This window comes from Poecilia latipinna, unplaced genomic scaffold (assembly GCF_001443285.1).
Source record: "Poecilia latipinna isolate Pla-1442-1.1 unplaced genomic scaffold, P_latipinna-1.0 Scaffold961, whole genome shotgun sequence".
Taxonomy (NCBI): domain Eukaryota; kingdom Metazoa; phylum Chordata; class Actinopteri; order Cyprinodontiformes; family Poeciliidae; genus Poecilia; species Poecilia latipinna.
The window spans coordinates 135,302-144,658 of NW_015113577.1; the positions used below are offsets into that span (position 1 = coordinate 135,302).

Below are 9,357 nucleotides of genomic sequence, written 5' to 3' on the forward strand. Positions count from 1 at the left end.
GTAACGACGAGAAACAAGAAAAAACTACAAGCAAGGAAGAAGCTTTTTATTTCCAGTGGATGATTCTGGACTTAATGAACTGAGATGATTCACCCCTCTACCCCCCCACCAACCCCACTCCTTCTTTATCTTCTTCTTCCTGCGTGTAGATTGTCAAATAGCAGCAAGAACTGGTTTGCGAATTGCTTTATTTTCTAAACAATGCTTGAGAATCATTTGTGCTTTGTTATGACGAAGAGTAAAGATGTGTCACTGTAGGTGGGGCCATTTTTAATCGGTGCTGTAAATGAATTCTGGGAAAGAGAATTACCTGATGTCTGTATGAATGTATGAAGTTATATTGTAAACATCATTACACGGAAACCCGATGGTGGAAATCCCCTCCCCTCATTACTGTATCTAGCAGAGCCAATTTTGCATGTTCTCATGCTCATTCCTAAATTAGTTTGAGGTAGAAAAGATTTGTAAAAGACAATGACCTTTAGAGGCAAGATTTTAGCCTTTTTTTTAAAGAATCAAATCTGATCAGTGGTATGTTGCTAGGATCATGAAATGTCTCAGCAATATTTAAAAGATATTAAAAAAAAAACAAAATCATTTGTTTAAAAAGAGGTATATGCGATGCAATCTGCAAAAGAGGAAAAAAAAAAGTTGGGTATATGCAATCTCTTGTTTATAAGCATAGCGGGGTAACATGAATCTTTTTAATATAGCCTATGTAAAATATTGATTTTTATACAAATCTTTTAATACAAAATGTCTTTTTAAAAAAAAAAAAGAGGAGGGAACCTGGACATTGAGTTTTAGGAGCAAAAAGTATATGAGTTGAACTTATTTTATTTTTATTTTTTTCTGTACGACTTTGCACAGGGACACCTTCGTTTCCATGTTTTGATGTTCTTACAGAAGCTAAACGCAGTTACCCGAGAGCCAGAGGAGAAAAGGTTTTGTAGAGAGTATTTATAGAGAGCGGGACTTACAGGGTCGCTGTCCCCACTTATGTGCCAGTAAGACTATTTGCACTTCTCCTTGAAAATATTATCCTTACATATGGCGCCGTGCAATTTTTCCAGGTGACCTCTTCGGCACACGATTGGAGCAACCAACCGCTTGGAGCCACTGCAGGTGTGGATTTCCTACCACTGAGAGCAAAAAACAAAAAAAAAAAAAGAGAGAAGGAACAGGGACTCTGAAATCTGAACAGAAGGATTATAACCTTAGCAGTTATATTTTAGGCTGTTATCAATTGTAAAAACATTAAAATTCTTTCATTTCTTTGCTACGTTTTAGGAAGATGAAGTTATCTCCCTCCCCCCCCCCCCCCCAGCAGCACTTTATATCTAATCACTGTACAAAGAATTAAATAGTCAATCAGTTCAAGGTTTGAAAAAGAAAAACAAAAAAAAAAAAAACGCAAGAGGAGGTGAAAGCTTGGAGACCTTCACAGACTAAAAGTAGGCAGCCCTCCCATTCCGTCACCGTAGTTGTTAGCGATCATGTTCAGAATTTGCCTTTTCGAGAGCTAATGCAAAAAGGTGCTTGTGGTTCACCTGGATTGAATCTCATCTATTGTACTTTACGGGTCCTCGCTCAGGACTCTACTACCCATCGCCCATGACTGCATACGCCTTTTTCTCCACAGCATCGTGTCTGCAGCTTTTGCCAATATAGTAATGCTTCAGTAGAGTTATAGCTAGTACCAGTTTTTGAATTAATTCTCATTAACGGTGAAAAACGGACAGAGGGACTTTTAAAGCACAAGCCAGCTGCTCATCAGACGTTGGTGCATAAATAATAAATCTGAAAAGAGTTATCTGTGACTATCTATAGGGACACACAAAGAGGTTTGTCACTTATTTAGAATGCTGAATTTTCATATAAATTATTGTGAATTCTTTAGAGTTTATTACTTTCTTCAAGCCGGTTCATTTTGAGGTTGAGTTCAGTCGCCATTAACAAAGACAGGATTTTGTATAAACTATTGTGCTCTCTCTGTGGAACTGAAGTTTGATTTATTTTTGTACTACACAGCATGGATTTGTTGACATTTTAATTTTGCTATAAATGTGTGAGATCACAAGTTGCTGTGATATTTCATTTATAAATTGTGAACTTTGTACAATTTTTGTCATGCTGGATGTTGACACATCTTACTCAGAATAAAGAAAAAAAAATGTGTTGCCAGAGGCCTGTAAAATACTTTCCTTTGCGTCTTCATTATGACGAGTCATTTTAAGAGCGTCCTGTGGTTGTGCAGGTGTGCACACCACAAATACTGTTTTTGACTTTTTGATAAAATGTGTTGAGTTATAGTGAATTGGATGAACCTGGCGTAAAAATTCAGCTATTCCAGTAGATGTTTGATCATTTGAATGGAACTGCTGTAATTTGAAGAAGGTTTATAAATGAGTAAAAGGATCTTACTGTGCTTAATGTGCATGAAAGTCAGGAGGAAGTGATTTAAAAAAAAATCCCACTGTGTTCTATACATATACAATGGCACAGAGCTAATTATATTTGGAGAAAATATGTTAAATCGACATCGATAAGCTGGACATTTCTCCAAAATTGAGTAAAGACATTTCTGAAGGGAAGCCAGCAGAGTTTCTGACAAGAACTGGCTGTTCAAGTGCAGACAACAACAATGTGTCCGGTATTCTCACTACGGTCTCAGAACAAAAGCTAATAGCAGCTTCATTTCTCATCAGTTCAGTACATCTAAGCATAATTCACTTCACCAGAAGAAAATCAAAGCTGTGTGACGGCCTAGCCAAACTTACAGATGACAGAAAATGTGTGAAATCACTTTAAAAACACTGTGGACAAAAAGAGTGTTTCACCTGGTAGACTTGGTAGACCACGTTGAGATGTGGGATGCTGACAGGACTACCATCAAAGAAGAATGAATTACATTTTCAAATGATTAACTGCTTTTTTAAAGTATTAGTATTATCGTGTTTGCTTACACATTCGGTTTGTTGCATGTTTTAATTTTTCCTCTTTTTTTTTTTCTTCAATGATTTTCTCTTTCAGTAGAGTTGAGAAGGATATGTGCCAAACTTAAAATGGGGATTTTTTAAAAAAATCTTTTTTAATAAAACTCTCATAGCAAAATACACGCAAAATAAATGAAAACTATGAAAAATCTTTTTTTTTTTTTTCATTTGAATATGGGGTTCAAATGGTGGTTCACTCACAAACATTTGTGAGCGATGTGTACTCCATTCCACATCACTCATGTCCACCTGTCTTCAGTGATGTCCAGTTAAATCTATCTACAGAGATAAACATTAGCTGGATCTATTGGATGAATTAAAATGAATCACATCCTATTAATCTGCCATTTTTCTTCAGTGCAGTCAAAGCTTCAGTGAGAAGGGAACTCGGTTTAGCTACAATCTGCTTATTTACCACTAGATGCCACCATTGTGCAAGTTTTAATTAATTATGCCCCCAGCTGCAGGCAGATGGACTAGCAGTTGCTTTATTTTCACACAGGTTTTTATCATCCATCCATCCATTTTCTTTACACTCTTGTCCCTTAGTGGGGTCGGGAGGTGCTGGTGCCTATCTCCAGCTATCGTTCCTGGCGAGACTTTTTATCATGAGCTGTAAAACATAAAAAAAATAAAAAACTGGAAAGCAAGCAGAAATCAATTTTTGTTTGTTTTTGATATGTTAAAGTTTGAATGTGTGTTAGACTGAAGTCGTAATGTTTCAGAAGAAATGCTCCTAGTACTCACAGTACATGACAGTGGCAGTGTGAAACTGGAACTCCTCGTCTTTAATTATCACCCTCCTGTGTTTACTGCATAGGGACTAATCGGTTTGACCAAATATGATTAGCTCAACAAGTATAAAAGTATAAAGATCACAATTTAAACCTGTAATATAAATCACAAATTGATTTATATTACCATATCTTCATTTATCACTGCGTGAAAAATGGAGCACACCCTGAACAGGATGCCAGCTCATCACAGGTAACATTTTGTGGGTGTAGTATTTTACGTATTTTGTTGAGTTGGGTTTTGTAGATGTCATATTTCTGACTGTATCTTAGGACTTGTTTCTTTGTTTCTTTTGTTACCATATAAAGTACCTGCCAGAAGGTTGAGCTGAACTATTGTCTCAATTTTCTGTACTGCTGCTAGACCCTCTTTGATTAGGTAGCAGCATGATTTGAACTAATGAAGCAATTGATGTTTTATACCCAATTAGCTAAAAAAAATAAATGTCACCTCTGACAGAACAGGGAAGAGATGGGCAGTGATGTAGACAACAGCTCATTTGGTTTTGGATGCACTGTTGACTATTAAGCCAGGAAAGTTGACTTCCTGCTGCCTAAATAGCACAGGGCTTCTCTATTTAATTGGTAACAAAGAGCAGTCATAAATTTTGTTTCAGGGCTTATGCTGAAACCATGAGGAGCTCAAACAAAGCCGACGCTAATCAGTGCTGTGCCTGTGGTCTGTCAACAAAAGGAAGCTGAAACAATAGCGAATGGAAATGTATTGTTAGTAGGAAAAGCTGATAATGACAGCTTGGCTTGCCAACAACAACATATACAACTGCCTCTGACCCATAAAACACCAAAACAACAACAAAGAGGATGCATGACTCCAGTTTGAGACAGAAGTTGACCGAAGATCAACTAACGAACTTAACCTGGGAGCATTTTGGTTTTTTAAAGTGAACAGTGAGCGGAGGTGGTTAAAGCCACACTGAGTCGGTACACTAACCCTACACACCTACTCCTTTAATGTCCTTGAAAATTACGACAGTATATTTAAAATTATTTATAAATTAGATGTTATGTTATGTGTACTCAAAGGGCCTGATTGTTAAAGGTTTGTGTGTACAAAAACGGGTGCAAACTCGATATCACGTGCAAAATCCGATCTACAGACAACACGCAAACAGGATTGCATCAGCGAGGTGAGGAGAACAGCTGGCACAAAAAAATGAAGTGCCTATCTTGATGGATATGCAAATACATGTGCTTATAGTCAGGATGCAAAATTCTGAGAGGAGGATATGCAAATGTAATGACCTGCAATGCAAGTTACTGAACCAGAAGCAGATTGCTGGAGCTGTTTTGGCTTCTACATTTAGCACATTTGAAATGCATCAAGACCTAACAGTGTGTTGTGGTATGGAGAAACAATGATGCAGATTAGATTTATCTGCTTAATGTTCCACAAAATTGTACAGATAACAATCAATTACACTCACAAGTTTTGCAGATTGCGTGCGAGATCTATGTTTTTTGCTCATGCATTTTTGCGCTCCGCATTTGGAATCTTTGTAGATCAGGCCCAAAATATTATAGCAGAGATATTTGGCTAAGACCTATGCTTCTGCTGGAAGATGTTATTTTCATGTCCTTCCAGTAGATGGCAGCAAGTCCAAACTTTGAAAACATGAAGTCTGTGACGCAAAGAAGCAAGGAAAGGTCTACTGCTTCCTTCTCTTTTTAAAGTGTTGACCAATTATGAGACCTCATTTATATTTTATTGTCCTTTGGAATTAGAAAATTGTGTTAATTTAATTTAATTGAACAAATGCCTCTTTGAGTTAGAAGTCAGAAATGTTCATTACCACCACATGTTCTGGAGGAGGGACTGCTGTTAAGTCAGCAGCTTGATGCGCTTGGTTTGGTTTCTTCTTGCAGCCTTAGTGGCAACAACTGCCATCAAGTGTTTGTGTAAACGAGTAATATGTGTTATACCACACGTCTCTTACAGAGCTGGTTTAGTTCAGTCACAACGGAGGTTTTGAAGCTTGAACAACTTATTCAAGGTTATCTCATGGCAACCCAATTGACGTAAAGTGCACATAACCGCTGCCCCAAACCTTCTTGCTTTTGTGCTTCAGATCATTGTCCAAGATAACCCAAGAGTGCCTAATGTAAAGGTAGCGAATTGATGACAAATTGTCCTTCAAGATTTTTTTCTACGTAGTGAAAGAGTCCATTAATTACTGCAGGTTTTTAGGTTAAATGTTTGTGGTTTTTGGAATGTTCCTATGGTTCCCATTTTGTCCACACTCTTATTGTTGAATCGTGAACTTTTATCTAAACCAAGGCAAGTGACGCTGACAGAACTTTAGATGTGGTTCTGACCTCCTGTGCAAGTCATCAAATGACTCTTGGAGTACTTTTGGTAAGCCAGCCACAGCTGTGAAAGTTCACCACCGTTTCACATTTTGGAACAGTCGATGATGGTTCTCCAGAATCTCAGAGCTTATGTAACACTTTTTTTTTTAGAATGATTGATAAGTTTATGATCAAGTTTATTTATGTATTTGTTTTTTTCTAGATTGGGGCACGTGCTCCTTTTAGCCAACTTTGTGTTATCAGACAGGTTTAAAAACTGATATCTTTATTCTACTGCTCTGCTGCAGTGAAGTTGAAGTCAACTTTCCATAAAATGTGATTCATCAAAGTTTACTTATGTTTTTACGCCAGTGTCGGGACTCCGATAGATAGATAGATAGATAGATAGATAGATAGATAGATAGATAGATAGATAGATAGATAGATAGATAGATAGATAGATTAAAGTAAAGCTAATATGAATTAACTTCAGCAATCTACATTTTTTTTTTCCGTTCAGCTTTCGGGTGGACTTTGTCAGGACTGTAACCCTGCCCCACTTGTTGCATGTCTCAGTGTGTGTGCGCGCGAATCCGCCTCTCCCACAGTGTGTGTGAGTGTGTGTGTGTGTGTCTGCGAGCGACAGAGCGTGGGTGTGTGTGTGTGTGTGTGTGTGTGTGTTGGAGCGGGGCAGCTGGCGCTCTCAGCTCTCTGCTCGGCTCTCACTGCTGGAAATGGCGATCCGGGCAGGCCAGCTCTGTTCTCCGCGTCGCCTGCTGGCGCTTCTCGCGCTTCTCGTCTGCGGACCGCAGTCTGCGCTTTGCTGTCCGAGCCGCTGCTTGTGTTTCCGAACCACGGTGAGATGTATGCATTTGAACCTGGAAGCCGTGCCGGCTGTGTCTCCGCAGACAACCATTCTGTAAGTAGCGTTTTGTTCCCCCCACCTCACCCCTTCCTTCACTCCACTAACTAACGGGAAACCACCACCGGATAAACCGAGAATCTAATGCATGCATTAGATTGAGCCTGGGGACTTCTGGTATTCTTCCACATTGATTTATGAAGAATTGGGGTAAGGTGGGTCCTAACACAAATATTTATCACGTAGAAAAGGCATGTAGGGATCTTAGAACAGAGGTTAAGAAAAAAAAAAAACATCTCAAGATGTTTTCACCTGCTTGTTGGAGTTCATGAAGGAGGATCAGAGCTGCAAAATAAGGTTCTTCAACTGAGGTCAGGATAAGCCAATAGCATTTCACTCATGCACATATGATTTCATTAGCAATTCTTGTACGGCGTTACTTACTGGACAAAAATTCCAGCATGAATATGTGTCGAACGTGTAGACATAGACCCTGGATTAGTTTGGTTGTCTGAGTTTGACCTTTTCAGATGAAAGGAAGGAAATTCTTCTACCTCAGCAAGCACTTGTGAATGGCTCCTCCTTGTCACGAGTGTGCTAAACAGTTTCCTTTCACAGACTGTCTGGACACAAAGCTCAACATCTGGCCAATCCCTCCAGATATGTGCCAGTCTGAAATCTCCAGAATGCAGTCTATAAAAACGTGGCCCTATAAATAGCCACATTCTATGGCACCAAATGGACAAGTTACCCTTGCCACACACTCAGAATAAGTTCTGTCCTCTAATATCTGTGGTCAACCCACAGCTGTGGACACAGCTTTTCCCGGATTCCCCTCAAAGGGAGGATGAAAGTCCTACGACAGGAAGGGTCTGTATTTTACAGGGATGATCAGCACAGGAGAGCAAACTAGTTTCCCACCAGCTTTTATGTCTGTGGGCTTTGAAGCTGCAGCCACTTGTTGCTCCCCCCACTCTTCTCTCCACTTCGCTGGGCCGTCATGTCAGGACGTGACTTCTTTTAGTCTGCCATTTGAAATGTTCCTTGAGCTTCCCGGAAAACTGCAGTTCTCCTGGGTGAGACTGCGAGGAAGCCTCTTTGTGTGCTGCAATTTATGGAATCACATTACAAAGCTGTGTGTTTGACGCTTGTAGTCAAAGTGAAAATGCACTGTCTGAAATCCTGCGGCTTTAGGTTCTTTCAAACTTTTGTGCTACAGTGACACTTGACCTGGGATGTTCTCTGAAAAGATCAGGACTGTTTTCACTTTTCCGACAAACGGGACGCTGTTGTAGAGATTCTCGGAGAAAACTAAAGATGGTCGTTATTTTCCTTCACTGTTAAACATAAAGTATTTCACTCTTTGGGTGCTAGATTATAGCTTCAAGATAATTTAGCTCCATTATTAGGTTTTTGCATCTTTTCCGTTACGCATGTTAAACTCTTAAAACTCAGTGTTTCATTGTCCTTTAGCACAAAAACATTAAAAACAATGAATACGTTTTGTGCCAAGGGCTCGTTTAAAGTCCCCCTCCTCCACCCTTTGCATTACTTCGGGCCTACATCATAATGATTCAGCTGTTTTCTCTTTGGACTGTCTGTTTGAGGGGCGACAGAATATTACGTTCCCTCTCTGTAATGCTGTAATGACCCCGGTGTATTCCTTCTCACAGATTTGTTAACAGTTCAGGCAAGGTTCGGTAGATTGTTTTTGTCAGCGTATGCTTTGAACCCTTTCTGTCACTTGCTTTGCATCTTGGAAATGGTAGGCTTGAAAAGATCTGGAGTTCTTTTTTGTGAACTCATGCACTGTGCACATTGTGAATCGGATTTTTCTCATGGCACTCTAAAAGGGACAAATTGAAGACTACTGAGCTATGATTTATATAAATAACCTGCCTTTTGTTATAATTTGGGAATTGATAGTAACCAGTGACAGAGCGCAGTTTGTGAAACGTTTGTGTTTGCATATTCAAAAATGTGATGAGTAAATACCCAGAATCAGAAAAAAAAGTATATATTGTTTGTCACTGGGCCACAGTCTCCTTTTTCTAGCCAGTATCCAGCACTCTGTTTATGGCCGACTTAAGAAAAAGCCTTCAATTGTTATCTCTGTCTACACCACAGGAGAGCATGTCACGAACTACTTGAAAAAATAAACATTTTAAAATGGGCACACGTTAATTGCCTGTAAAGAAGGCTATTACAGGCTGGTTTCACAGACTAACTAGCTCGTCAGCTAATACCCACAAGTCATACTTGTGTTACCCTATAAACATCAGAAAAACACATGGATGTGTCAGATTTAACATGTTCTTATTTTAATACTTTTGCTTCAATGACTATATATGTGTGTGTACATATATATATATATATTATATATATATATATATATATA

At 39.0% G+C, this 9,357-nt stretch overlaps 1 protein-coding gene across 2 annotated transcripts in view; it reads left to right on the forward strand.

Annotated features, from left to right (window-relative positions):
* The first annotated feature begins 6,714 nt into the window (after positions 1–6,714).
* The window catches only part of pxdn (peroxidasin), a 53,067-nt gene continuing 50,424 nt past the window's right edge, over positions 6,715–9,357 (forward strand). For both annotated transcript variants that reach the window (XM_015049833.1, XM_015049834.1), the window contains exon 1: positions 6,715–7,016. In XM_015049833.1, coding sequence (XP_014905319.1) covers positions 6,832–7,016 — 185 coding nt within the window. In that variant the 5' untranslated portion in view covers positions 6,715–6,831. The remainder of the gene's footprint in view (positions 7,017–9,357) is intronic.